This window comes from Dama dama, chromosome X (assembly GCF_033118175.1).
Source record: "Dama dama isolate Ldn47 chromosome X, ASM3311817v1, whole genome shotgun sequence".
NCBI classification, from domain to species: domain Eukaryota; kingdom Metazoa; phylum Chordata; class Mammalia; order Artiodactyla; family Cervidae; genus Dama; species Dama dama.
In genome coordinates, this window is record NC_083714.1 from 158,453,534 (window position 1) to 158,469,036 (window position 15,503).

The following is a 15,503-nucleotide window of genomic DNA, read 5'->3' on the forward strand; positions in this document are numbered from 1 at the left end:
AAGACAAAAGCTATACGAGTCTATTCATATAAAGTATCCACAGCACACATATACAGAGACAGAAAGAACAGAGACTATCAGGGATTGGGTTAGAGGAGACTGAGACTGCTCTATGGTGAAACATTTTCCACCTGGAGTGATGAAAGATTCTGAATAATGCAACACTTAATTATATAACAGTGCAAATACAGTAAACTGTACACTTAAAAAGCAAACTACGTAAGTATGACTATTTCACCAAATTTTATAGCTAATATAGGCTGATTCTTTCCAGAGACAAGTTTTAAATGTATGAATATATTCTTATCTTCAACATGCAAATTAAGGAATTTTGAAAAGATTTAGGGATATTAATGAGTGTTCTTTTGAGGTTACTGGCTTGAGAACTAAAAGTCTGACTAGGAAGACTTTTGTTTTCAGTAGTTTACTTCAAACCCTGTATGCTTACTCAAAATGTCAACATGAAGAAAAATAACCAGAATTACTCAAGAAAATATCCAGTGAAAGATCTGCCCTATAAAAAACTGATAAAAGGAGTTATTCAGACTGAAAGAAAAAGACAGTAATCAGAAGTCATATTAAGAAACAAAGCAAACTGATATAATTAAAATGGTACATTTAAATGGTACATTTAAAATAGTCAGCACTACTATATTTTTGATTTACAAGTAAACTTCTGGTTTCTACATAAAGTACAAATACCAACAAAATAAGTATACACATTTGTCAATGAGTGTGTGCATGCATGCTGCATGCATGTTAAGCCACCTCCATTGTGGCAACTCTTTGGAACCCTGTGGACTGTATGTAGCCCACCAGGCTCCTCGGCTCAGGGGATTCTCTAGGCAATAATTCTGGAGTGGGCTGCCATGGCTTCCTCCAGGGGATCTTCCCAACCCAAGGATCAAACCACATCTTTTTTGTCTCCTGCATTAGAAGGCAGGTTCTTGACCAATAGTGCAAGCTGGGAAGCCCCCTTTAAAAGAAATGAGGTCTCCTTTAATGATTTGTATGTTTTGCTTTTAGTCTCTGTGCTGGGTCTTCATAAGTATGGAGTCTAAAGATTTAATTTGTGACAGTAACAAATATGACAGTGAGAGAAGCAGAGAATAAATCAACAGAAAAGAAAAATATTTGTATGCTACTGAAGCCATGTTTTTGTCAACTCCAACTAGATTGCTAAAAATTTAGAATGTTAAATAAAGCCTAAGGAAACGAAAAATATAAGAACTCGAAGACAAGTGTCCTCAACACCCAGGCCATAGATCTGTTTTGGTTCATAATCTGTTAAGATCCAGGCTGAGTAGTGAACAAGCAAGCTAAGCTCCAACTATATTTACAGCTGTTTTCCATCACTCCCATCTGCATTCTGCTTGAAGAACTCAACACACCTAACACATGTGAATCATCCTAAAACCCCATCGCACCCACAAGCCATCTGTCTGTGGAAAACTTGTCTTCCATGAAACTTCTGGTGCCAAAAAGGTTAGGAAATATTGCTCTATATAAGATGAGAAAACAAACAACAAAAGGATGGAGGTAAGTCATTCATCATCAGAGTAATTACCTTAAATACATTAATTGTGCCATCAATATCAGTTGGCAAAATGTAGAATAGCCAATTCCAGTACAGCGTTCACAAAAGACACAGGCTAGATATACACACAGACCCTGATGCTGGAAGGTACTGAATGCAGGAGAAGGGAACCAGAGAGGATGAGACAGCTGCATGGTTGGTATCACTGACTCAATGGACACAGGTTTGAGCAAGCTCCAAAAGATGGTAAAGGACAGGGAAGTCTGGTGTGCTAAGTTTATGAGGTCACAAAGAGTCAGATATGACAGTGACTGCTGTCAATAACAACAGCTGAAGAGTATTCTTCTTGCAATACTCAGAATTATATGCATTGGTATCTGACTTGCAAGAGGAACTGGTAGCTTAGGACACAGAAAGGAACTTTACAGTGTACATTTTCATGTCTTTTTATTCTATAGTAAAACTAATAAAAAACAAAAGGTATTATAGAAACGTAAAAAATTCAAAAATTTTTGTTTCTTAAACTCTAGAGGTTACTTAGAATTAACCAGTAATGTGACCTCCTAGTCCATGTGACTTTCATAAAAAGTTTGATATTTGTTAAATTTTGGTCTCCATGACCAATACTGGGATAGTAACTCATCAAGTGTTAACTTTTTGAATAAAACTAGGATAATTTATATTTTGAAAGGAAATTATTTCATCTGTATCTTCAAACTTTTGTACACTTTTGCACTTCTCCATCTTTAATTATGCATATGAAAAAATTTAATAATTTTTCCAATTTTTTGGCAGCACTACATGGCTGTGGTATCTTCTTTACTTGCCCAGGCATCAAAACTGTGACCTCTACAGCCAAAGTAGATCAATGGACCACAAAGAAATTTTATTATTTGAAGAATCAAGGTTTTCTTTCATTAGCCTATAACTAAAGAATTATGAAGCTCATTAATGGTAGCACATAAAAAGAAAAACATAATAAGACTGAGTGAAAGAGCAATAATGAGATCTTCTTACTTATGAGACAATGTAATCAAAACCAAAAGAGGTTAATACCAACTATTCTGCTTACATCATTAAAATGATGAAAAAGACATTGATGTGAATCTTAAGTAGGCAAGGAAAAAAACAATATTATAATTATTAGGAGGTATGACTGTATATATCCTTAAGAGTCAATTTTACAAATAATGAAAAAATTTGTCAGCAAGACTAATAACCATTAATAGGAAACAAATTTCACAAAATCGGGGAGAAGGGTGTCCAACACTGTATCTATCTTGGCTTTCTTTTAATCTTTGATGTTTCAAGCTATATATCATATCAAAAGTGGTTTTAGCTGCGAACACAACTATACCCACACACTCACACACATTTAAATAGACTCCATCCTCCCAACTGCTCCATATCTTCATTCTAAGCATAATTCAAACCACTTTTGTGTAGGAAAGCCATAACTAACCTTATTGCACAAAACGAAGTCCATGTACTTCAGTACTTTAATACTGTAAAACTTCAAACATATACAAAAGAGAAAATACTATAATAAGTTCTACATACCTCCTTAAAAGTATCGAATCATTTCAATACCTCAAATTTGATCATTTTGAGGCAAATCTTCTGCTACCATTTTTATACACACAAAATATTATGTGTATCTCATAATACACATGACTGTTCTCTAAGACCAAAATATATTACCCTATAAAAATAATAATTACTTATTATTAAATTTCCACTGTATATCAAAATTCATACAACTTTCCCCTAGCTGCATTTTTATGGTTGGCTTAATTCAGAAGCCAAACAACATCTAACCACTGAAACTGGTTGTGTCTCTTAAATATATTCTAATTTAGAGAATTGCCTTTGTTTCTGTTCAACCCCCTCCCCCCGCTTAAAGTCTTAACAAACTACAGAACAATCTTAAGTTTTTTAACCTGTCCTTTACTCATTTTAAGATTTCTCCATTGTTTCCTCTTCTTAAACCAGTTCAAAGAAGAAAACAGTTGACTTCAGTTTCTTTTCACAAGAAATAACCACAAATGGTGTTTCTGTAACTTTACTACTTTTATGTTTTTAAAAACTTCCTTCTCTTAACACAGATGTTAAAATAAAACCATGGGTTCTAAAATCTACACAACTATAAGCCCTTGAGCTGATTTTTCTTTCTTACAATACATGTGCCTGATGTGAGCTTCAACTACTGTGAAATACCCACAGTATAGCTAGCTAATCTGAATAAATACATTGCGAACTATGTGACTAGATAAAGAATGAGACTGTACACCATGTCCCACTCCCAACTATAGTTGATTTAGACAATTTATCTTTCAGGCCACTTGTTTTTCTCTTCCTGAGCTTTAATTTCCTGGTGATACGTATTAAATATACCAATACAAACTGAATTCTTGAAATTTTTCATTAATTCCAATAGAAGTAGTATTCCTCAGGTTTTTTTCTATCTTCTTATGATCTCACTGTGTGCCTCTAAGAGATATCTGTGATCACATCAAGTACAAGAAGGGTAAGACCAACCACAAGAGTTGTTACTGATAGACTCAGTCTAGCATGTAACAGATTCTAAGTTTAGAGAGGCAAACTGTATTAATTTGTATTTAAACATACTACTTCCATCATCTTCATGTGAATAGACAGTTGTTAAGATGGCTAACGATTTGAGTTTTTTTCATGTGAGAACAGAGATATACTCAAATAAATTACAGCATACTCTATACATTGGTTCATCTTCCTCTATTCACTTAAGAGTATGTATGATATTTTACCAAAGGATACACAAAAATAAATATTCTTCATTCCATTAATATACAAATGGATTGCACTAGATAGTACAAAATGTACCACATTTTATTCAACTTCATTCTAGGTGCTAGACACCTGAGTTATTTTGATATCTCTCAGTAAAGTACTTGATCTTATTGACTTGTTTTATTTTCTGCATAATATACATCACATTGTATGTTTATTGTTGCCTTTCCCACAAGAAAATAAGTTTCTATTTTTATAGGTAGCCTAGAACTACTGACACCTATCGAAAGTGACAAATTAGATAAATTAATGAATACACAGTTAAGAACAAAAAACAAAAATTTAAAAAATTTGTGCCTTTAAAAAATACTAATATACCCCAAAATTTAACCATAAATTTAAAAAAAAAATTTTTTTTAACCATAAATTTAAGGAAAGGTACTCCAGCTTCCTTATGGAGGGCTACTTATTCAACAAAGGGAGAGAAAAACGTAACAAAGAAGAATATAACAAAGTACCCACCTTTCCCTTTAGTGCACTGGTGAAGCACAACATTGGTACTGTCATAGAAACAGGTATCTCATCAAATTCATCCCAAGCATGTGGGTAAATCACAAAAATGACTATAATATTGATAAAGGGTGGACTGGGCTTCCCAGGGGGCTCAGTGGTAAAGAATCCATCTGTGAATGTAGGAGATGCAGGTTCAATCCCTGGGTGGGGAAGATCCCCTAGAGAAGAAAATGGCAACCCACTCCAGCCTTCTTGCCTGGGAAATAATCCCATGGCCATAGGAGCCTAGTGGACTACAGTTCAGGGTATCTTAAAGAGCAGGACACAACTTGGTGACTAAACAACAACAAACAAGGTCTTGTAAAACAAGAAGCCATTTATAGATCACACTGTGCTGTGCTGTGCACAGTCATGTCCGACTCTTTTCAACCCCATGGACTGTAACCACCAGACGCCTCTGTCCATGGTGACTCCTCAGGAGTAGGTAGCTGTGCCCCACTCCAGAAGAGCTTCCCAACCCAGAAAATGAACCACGTCTTCTGCATTGCATGTGGATTCTTTACCGTCTGAGCCACCAGGGAAGCCTGAATACTGGAGTAGGTACCCTATGCTCTCTCCAGGGGAGCTTCTAAACTCAGGAATAAAACTGGGCTCTCCTGCATTGCAGGCACATTCTTTACCAGCTGAGCTACTAGGGAAGCCTACAGATCACACCACTGCCTCATTTATGATGATCTGTTCTCAATTCAAGACTGTGCCAGCAATAACAAACTGAAATATGCCCAGAAGTTACAATGATATCTGCAAGTTTTCATACATGTAATCTGGCATTCAGTAAATAATTCAAAGCAAATTGAAAAGAATTAAGTAAAAATAAAGGAGAGAAAAATTAAGCTAAAACAAAAGCAACATAAATTTCAGATATCAGAAGTATCAAGCACCGACTTTCACATAACTAGGATTTAATATGTTCAAGAAAATAAATGATGGATAACCTCAGCCCACAATCAATAAGCACGTGAAAATCCATCAGAAATTTTAAGAAAAAAGGGAATAATAAAAATTAAGAACCCAATGGTGGTTTAACTACATATCTGATATAGAAAATGAGAAGATTAATGATTTGAAAAATAAATTAGAAGAAAACATAGATAAAGAGAGACGACAAAAAGGTAGAAAATACAGAAAAAAAAAAAACAGAAGACGCAATGATAATTCATACAATGTAAACACTAGGTGCTTAAAGGACAAAAGACAACTGAATAAAAGTAGTTTTAGAAGACGTGATCTCTAAGTATAACATAAAGGGACAACAAAGTACAGATTGAAGAAATACAAAAATTCACAAACAGAAAATGGTAATTTTCACTAGGTGAAAATGATAAAGCATTAGATGATCATGGTACCAAAACTGTAGGAAATAAAGAAAAATTTTAAGTAATAAGCAAAAAAAAAAAAAAAAGAAAGAAACCAATAACTAAAAACCAAGGTAAAGGTGCATATAACCTTTGAAGAATCAACAATGTAATCACAAGACCTGAAGAAAAATAAAGACTGACAACAATGGAACATAAATTTCAAAGTGGGGGAAAAAAGTAAATTCTATACTCATTGAAAACATTCATCAAAAGAAAAATAAAAAGATTCATCATTGAAAATCAGGCACACAAACATACAAAATCACATCTCATACTATTACTTATACTTCTTTAAGAACTGGTTTAATGAACTTTTTAAATTAAAATGTTAAATGAATATAGGAAAACCTAAAGTAACCAAGTCTTCATAAGTTATCACAGTATGCCCAAGAACAAAAGACACATTTCTAATAAAAACATGGATCATTAACCAAGACTGATAATAGTCTAAAAGCTAACTAAAAAAATTCCAACTGAAATAAATAATAAAGGTGTAAACAACAAATTAAGATGGAGATCTATAATACAGAAAGTATACTTTGAAAATCCACTGTTGTATACATTAGTCAACATATTATGTAACTATAGGTCAAAGAAATCAACAAATCACAAATGAAATTAGAAAACATTCTGAAATAACAAGTGAATAACACTGTAAACTTTTAGAAAAACAAAAAAATAATTCACATTGTTTTTCAAACTAGAAATCAATCACCTAAGTATGTTAAAAATTAATAAAAGATAACTGACTAAATTAAATCCAAAGTAAGGAATAAGAAAAGAATAGTAATTAACAAAACATCAAGCAATCATATAATAAATGCATATAAAAATTATTACATTTGAAAGACCTTGCCAATACTGATCAATAAAATACAGCAGGTGTTCACCACAGATCTTGACAGTTTGTAAAGAAATATTACCGGCCAGTTTAAGCCAATAGTCTTCAGATGAAACAGGGAAAAAATTTTCTTGCCCAAAATACAACTGAATCAAAATAAAAATCTACAACTCTTCCCAAAAGTAGTCACGGATACTTTTCAAAAGTATCCATAACCAAAACTTTTAACGATGAAACATCCAGTTCCAAGTGACTTAGCTGTTAAAATTTTCCAAATATTAAGAAACATAATAAAAAAGAAAAAAAAAAAAAAAGAAACATAATAACACTCTTTAACACAAACTCTTCAGAGAATAAAAAAATATGCTAAAATTTCCAAAGAACTGATTAATTTTAACCTTCAATTTCATTAATTCTGACTAATTAATCTTTAAAAAAAAGACTCAAATGGGAAGCTTAACAACTTCAGTGATTGCTGGCTTAAAATTGGTACTTCCCCCTTCACCAAAAACTGCAATGCAACTAAGGTAATTTTAACATCTATAAGTGTCAACCAGTCATAATACTATGGTTTTGTGGCAGACACCAAAATGCACAGATGCTCAAGATACCTTATATAAAATACTCTAGTAGAGTTGGCCATGAGCATCCTCAGGTCCTGTGGTAAGAAACTTGCAGGTTTGTTGGGTCAACCATAGATTGAATATAACTAAAATGACTTCCCCTATATCAAAGCGTTAACGGAAAAAAAAGTAATAATAATAATAAAAGCTATAAAGTAAACAAACACTTAGATTAGAAGGTTTATCTGAAACAGATAAAAGAAAGCTGCCTTTCCTTAAAATATGTATTATAAAATAGAAGTTATCAGATTAGAAGGGAATCCAATCTTGAGGGTTTATCAATTCTAATTCAGAAAATATGGAAACTTATGGTATGCTTTTAAGGGGTGAGGTAATATGCAGGGGGTACAGAAATCCGATGTCATTTTTTAAAGATCCCCATAACGGCTACTACATAAGCAGGGTTTGGGAACATGACACTTAAATGATCTCAAACTATCTTACTACATTCATTTATAATATGCATAAAAAAAAGATGTAAGCAGCTTTCCTTGTTTGGTATAAATTTGCACAGTACATACTCTTTCCCCATTATTTTACATTTGAACTAGAAACAAAAGAACAGACCTCACAAATGTTCACAATATATCAAGTGTTTTCCCTCCTAGAAAAAGCTGTTAACTTTATACTGAAACTCACATCTGAAATCAAATCTAAAATGTTGTACTATATATACTATTGAGTAGTAGTCTCCTAGCAACTTTCTGCTTTCAAATCAGACTATAAATTTATATGGTACTATAGTTATTAACTGAACAACCTAACAAAATATGTCACATACAAAATATTATAAAGTTAAACTGAAACAATTTTTAAAGCCTATAGTGAAGAAATAATACTAACATTAAAGGGTGACTATACTTTGTATTGGGCTTCCCCAGTGGCTCAGTGGTAAAGAATCTGCCTGCAATGAATATAGCTGGGATCGACCCCTGGAGAAGGAAATGGCCATGCATTCCAAGATTCTTGCCTGGAGAATCCCATGGACAGGGGAGCCTGGCAGGTGACAGTCCATGGAGTCACCAACAGTTGGACACAACTGAGTAACTAAAACTTTCATACTTTTCATACTTCGTGTTACAAATTACAATGTTTCACAGACACTTCAGTATTACAGAAAAACAGAAGCAATTATTCTAAGACAAAAACAGATTTCAAACATTCAAAAATATTCTAAAAAAAACATCAGGATAGTAGAACACTTCTTAAGTCATTTCAAATTATGCAGATGACTGAAGTTTAGAGGCAAATCAAATTAAAGATGCTTTGCAGTGAAAGCAAAAAGAATGTTGTGGAAATTTTTAAATCACAGTGTGTTGAAAGTTGTTTCAAAACCTAGAAACATTGAATACAACCTTTAATTCCTTCATGCTTCTTGTTTGGTTTTAGCACTAAGCAAAATTTCAAACACATTTAATGAGTATATGAATATAGGAGCATAAACCCAAAACTGAATTAAATTAATTGCTATTATTTCATTTAAAGAAGAAAGTGTAAAATACAAAATTGCTTTATATAACATGTCACTTAAAGCATAGATGAGGATTTTATTTTTGCTTTTGATAAATTAAAACACTTACCTGGGTTTCATACAAGTGGGCAATATGAAACTGAACTACAAAGGATCATGGAAAAGGATTAATTACAATACAACTGAATTTACAGTAATGAATGAAAACAGATATTATAATATTTGAAACATTAAAAATGTTTAAAAAATAAAATGCAACTTAGAAGCATAACTTTTGTTTTTAATGTGCAAAAAACCATGAGCATGCTAACAAAATATAATTAAGTCATTAAATAAAAAATTAATCAATTTATCTTTAATTCTATGAAAATACATCAAAATATCAACAGTTAATAAGTACACTAAAATTAAATCAGCAATAGTAACTAGATATAACTTTTACAAAAAATATAACATTTAAAAATATATGTATCCTAAAACATATTAAAAAATGTTCACCTTAAAAACAGTAGTTATTATTTAAGACTCAACTATTAGTCTAATAGACTCAAATAGACTAAAACTATTTAACAGCTTTAACATACTCAAGTTTTCTTCCTTTATAGATTTTTCCTTTATTGTTTTTTTCCTTATAATCTACTTAAACCTTTTTTTAAAAGTCAAAAGATTAGAGCAGTATTAGTAGACAAAAACATATAATTCCTTTTTTTTTGCATCTTCAGAATTAGGTGAGTTTTTATTTAAAGAAGAAAAAAAAAGGCTTACCACCTAAAAAGCAAAATTATACAGTTTGTCTGAAAAAATTTTATAATGATAGAACACATCTGCTTCTTTTTGTTTTAAGCTCTTTCTGATGCTCTGTTTGCAATTACCAGAACATAACAGGTTCAATGAAAACCAAAAGTATCAACAAAACAAAATTAGAATTACAGCTAAATTTCTGCTCTTTGAATTTTAAAAGTTTTAAATTTGCCAATAACAAATCCTTCTTGTTACGCTGTAAGCAGAAGAAACTCTCACAATTTTATAGAGAACATAAATATGGATTACTTTTAAAAAAAAAGCTTATAGCAATCATGAAATTCTCATTAAGTACCAAAATGTTTCTTCTGTTCTTCGCTTCTCTTCCCATCCCAACTTTCTCTATCACTTTCTCTTAGTAGAGAGCAGGAAGATTATATTCTCTTTAGGAAGCATTAAAAAAACCCCACCAATTCTTAAGTTCAGCACTTAAAAATTCTGATTCAGTGAGACTGAGGTTTGAAGGCCTGGAAAACTGTCTCTTTTATAAATTCCCTCACTTTCAAAAAACTCCATATCAAGATTATTGAATACTACATTCAATATCCATAATTTCCTCTATAAAACAGAAAAATTATCTTAAAATACTTTAATTAACTCTAAAATCAAATAACCTATGGATACAAAGTCACTGATCTATGTAAGCGGTTACACGTTATCACAAGGTAACAAAATATCCATAAGAGAGAATGAAAATGTTTCGAGAAGAAAATACTATTATAATAATAAACAACAAAACACAATTTACAAAATTTTAGAAGTCTCACATAAAATAACCTATTTAATTGGTTAAGTAATTTCCTTTGTCCCCACTGTCATTTCCCAATATAAGGTCAAATACAGTTAATAAAAATTTCATCTCCATTATTTGTGGGAAAGTAGTTTATAGGTAAAAATAAGGAGAAAGATAGGTAATCTATGTCCCATTTTCCTCATCTTTGTATCTATCTAATAAGATAACAGAAAAGATATCTAACTGTTGGCACAGTAAACCCTTATGAACATCCTACCAGTTGAGTCTCAGGTCCTATATATCTGGCCTGATAATCCCATAACGTGCTAGTGTCATCTTTCATAAAGGGAAAAATCTCTCACTTCATTCTTAAAACATAATTTGAAAGAGGAGTATAAATACCTAACAAGGAAAATACATGACATGGAAATTTTCTAATACATATACTAAAACACTGACAACATTGCCAAAAAGTCTTAAAATCTAAACTTTATTACAAGAATTATTTTCAGAATATTAAGAATATATACTATCCTGAAGGATAATAATCTAATCAAAGTTTTATGTCACCTAACTGTTCTCAAAAATATTAACTGGATACATGCATCTTTCCAGCTTGGAAAACAAAATGTGTTAATGTTAAAGAAATTATACATCAGTCCTTTTTCATAAACAAAAACACAATTGCCAGTTTGTTTTTTCTTTAAAACTTTACTTTGAATGCTTTGATCATCCTAATTTTATAAGCACAGGCTAAGAGAGTCAAAGAATAGTAAAGGTCTGTGGAATACATAAAGTCTTAAAGATATTAAAAGAAAAAAGAGAAATAACTTACGGGTTAAAAACAGATACAACAAGATAATAATCGCCTTACTATACTGAGCATTTAAATAATATCTGTCATTATACTTAGCATGAAGTAAATACTCATTATATGTTACTGTTCTGTGAGTATTTTTATTCTTGGAATTTGAAAATAGAGCAGCGACTATTTTTATACTCACAGAACATTTTTATACTTATCAAAAATTATGCTGATGAACTACCTTAAAGTGTCTGAATCAAATTTGTGCTCTCCCATTCTTGTTCTCAATAACCAAAAGAAACAAAGGATATTTGAAAAGGGATTCAAATTCATAATTTAAAATGTCTCATGGATATGCTATTCCTCAAAAAGACAAAAAAACTAATATACATGGAAATACTTACTTTCGACACTGGATAAAGTACAGGGATTAGAGTCAATCAAAGCTAACTGAAAATGCTGCAAAAAAAAGTGAAGATATTAGTGAACATAATTCAGAGATGCATAAAGTCAACATTTATATTGAGACTTCATCATTGTGACATGTAGTGTGAAATCATGTTACTTATAAAATTAAAATATAATACCTAACAAAAAAATACTGTTCCTCAAAATCTATTGCAGAAACAAGTTTTTTCAAGTTATTTCTATGGGAAGTTTTTCTGGAGGAAAAGTGTCTTTACCAATGTATCTTATATCTATTTTTATTATAAAAAAGAAAGAAATTTCAGTATAAAGTAATGATAAAAAAGTCAGTTATAAGAATATTAAAATGAGATTTGATTCAGGTCACTATATTAAAAAAACTATGAAATCTATCAGTATCTTTTAAAACATCAATGATTACCTTAAAATGAAATGTGGACTTCAGAAATGAAAAAATTCTATTAGAAATCTCTTAAAGAATAAATCATATAGGCTTTTATTCATTCTTCACTATCACTGTATTTCAAGACACTAGAAAACTATAATTCACATTGAAATTCATCTAGAAAATATAGTTGTCCTTTAAAAAGGTACATAAACAGTGTAAAGCATAAAGGATCATTCATGAAACATTAAAAATCTCTACTACCTATCAAATAAGTCTATGTACAGTGCAACAAATATATATCTATAGAGAGTCATATTAGATGTATACTAATATGAGTAAAGCAGAACAGGTACATAAAAGAAACATGACTGAAAAATTAATTACTAACTAGTACTAATTAATATGATAGTAAATGCAAAACATAAAACACAATACATGTCAGATATATATATACAACTCACATGTATTTCTCAACAGAGTTATGACTTAAAACACAGATAATATTAAAACATGAAAATACTAGCTTTGATTAAACACTGAGTAACTAATTACCTGTATAATTATCAATATAAATGTCAGGGTTACACTAACTACTTAAGATACCACAGGCAACTGAATTTTTTTAAGTTAGGTGAGAAAGAATAGACCTCTATCAACCATTCCACAAAATATTCTCAGAAATACACAATTTTCAGAGCCTTCATTAATTTTTCAATAATCAACTGTAATAAGATTAAGTAACCAAAGAATTGTTCAAAAAGTCAACTATATAAATGCCTTTCCTTTATATAATTTGTACATCTAAAATTGTGATAGACATACAAAAATTTTAAACACCAAGATGGACATGTAATCTAAAAACTATCTTGTTTGTGAAAAGAATTATTCTTCAGTAAGTTTTAAGAACCATATTTCTTCAGCGTATCAAGGTGGAATCATCAAATGTACATAGCTATATGATTCCTCAGCAAGCTATAATTAACAACAAAATTGTTACCTGATACTGTGTCAAAGACTGGTTATAAAAAGAATCACTTGTAAAAACAGTGTAGGTGGTACAAGCAGCCTGTTATGCTCATATACTTTTAATAGCACAACTTTTTCAATAAATGGTAGTTCTGAAATACTTACATGGAAAAGAATGAAGGCGGACTGATATGTTACAGGTAAACATGAAGAACTGAAACTATAAAGCTCTGAGAAGTGTGAAAATGGTTCTGGTGGATCCCAAAGGCACAGGCAACAACAAAAACAGACTAGGATTCTTAAAAATTAAAAACTTTTGTACATCAAAGAAAACTATTACTGGGAGGAAACATCTGAAATCATAGCTTTTATAAGGGATTAATACCCAGATTACACAAAGACACCAACTCAACAAGAAAAATCAAAGAACACAATTCAAACCTGGGCAAAGGACTTTGGTGTATATTTTTCAAAAGAAGGCAAAAGGTCAATTGCAGAAGGAAAGATCCAAATTTTTAAAAAAAGATAAGATCAATTCATTTCCATTAGGATGGCTATTATCTTTATAAATGTCCATTTATATGTTATCTCTATATATATCCATTATCTTTATAAATAATGGAAAAGAGGCTTGGGCAAGATGTAGAGAGATTCTGCAACCCCAGTGCACAGCTGATGAGAATATAAAATATACAGTCAGTGTGAAAAGTATAAAAATCCTCACAAAGTTAAATATACAATTCAGAAATTAGACTCCTAATTACATTCTTAAAAGAACTGAAAAAAGAGAGTCTAACAGACACTTTTGCATAAACAATTACAGTAACATTATTCACAACCTTCCAAAAAATGGAACACTGAAAATTCCATCAACAAATGAATGGATGAAATTCCTGTGATAAACACATGAAATAGAACATTATGTGCCATAAAAAAGAAGTTCTATACCTTCAAGAACATGAATGAACCCTAGCAACATTATGATTACTGAAATGAACCAGACATAATACTGTCTGATTCCACTTACATCGGGTAACCAAAACTGTCAAGTTCATAGAGTTAGACGGTAGACTAGAAGAGTATCAGAAGCTGAGGGGAAAGGAAATTATTATTTAACATGTATAGAAGTTTCTATAAGAGATACTAAAAATTTTGGGAAATGAATACTGATGGTGGTTATACAACACTGTAAACATAATTATTGTCACTAAATTGTACATTTGAAATGAAGCTGATGGCTTCCCGGGTACAGCACCTGCGTGCCAATGTAGGAGATGCAGGTTCCATCTCTGAAAGAGTGCATATGCCATGAAGCAACTAAACTCATGCATCACAACTATTGAGCCTTTTGCTCTATAGCTCAGAACTGCAACTACTGAAGCTTATGTGCTCTATAGCCTGAGCTCCACAAGACAAGCTGCCACAGTGAAAACCTCATGCAACAACAACAGAGAGAGGCAATAGAGAAATGCAATAGAGAAAAGCCTATGTAGCAATGAAGATCCAGCACAGCCAAAAGTACATTAATAAAACAATATAGTTCAATGTATTTTTAAACACATAAAATATTTTAGCACAATAAAATAATTTAAAAATACTGGAAAAAAATTTAGGCTAGCCTGAATGTAGTACATTTTAAAAACTTATTTAAAACATATGCTGAAATGGATTAATTTATTAAGATGCATGTGGCCCTTATATGGTTAATTCATTATTTCTTCTAATGCTCAGTTGCTCAATTGTGTCCAACTCTTTGTGACCCCATGGACTGTAGCCTGCCAGGCTCATCTGTCTGTGGGACTCTCCAGGCAGAATACTGGAGTGGGCTTTTATTTTCTTCTCCATTATTCTTCTATAAACATAGTCAAAAGTGTACAAAACATCCAGAGGATACAACACTACAAAAAACAAAAGTTTTGACCTTAATCAATGCCCAATCAGGGTTCTGATATGATATAGTTATGTAAGATACTACCTCTCAATAAAATCATTTGATGGGTATATGTCAACTCTCTGTACCATTTTCTAAATTCAAATATTTTTTATGGTAGTTGCTTTACAATGTTGTGTTAGTTTTAAGTGTGTAGCAAAGTGACTCAGTCATACCTATACACACATCCATTCTTTTCAGATTCCTTTCTTATATATGTCATTACAAAGTACTGAGCACACTTTGCTTGTTAATTATCCTTGTCAAGTCCTTGTTAATTAT

The 15,503-nt window shown here is 31.5% G+C and overlaps 1 protein-coding gene across 11 annotated transcripts in view; it reads right to left on the reverse strand.

Moving 5' to 3' along the window:
- The window catches only part of LOC133052239 (lysine-specific demethylase 6A-like), a 169,166-nt gene that overhangs the window by 69,239 nt on the left and 84,424 nt on the right, over nucleotides 1–15,503 (reverse strand). For 10 of the 11 annotated variants that reach the window (XM_061137019.1, XM_061137018.1, XM_061137024.1 and 7 more), the window contains 2 exons: nucleotides 11,916–11,970; nucleotides 9,282–9,316 (listed from right to left, as the gene is read on the reverse strand). In XM_061137019.1, coding sequence (XP_060993002.1) covers nucleotides 9,282–9,316; nucleotides 11,916–11,970 — 90 coding nt within the window. Of the gene's footprint in view, nucleotides 1–9,281; nucleotides 9,317–11,915; nucleotides 11,971–13,456; nucleotides 14,139–15,503 lie in introns of those variants that run through there. The other variant, XM_061137026.1, reaches the window with a different exon arrangement.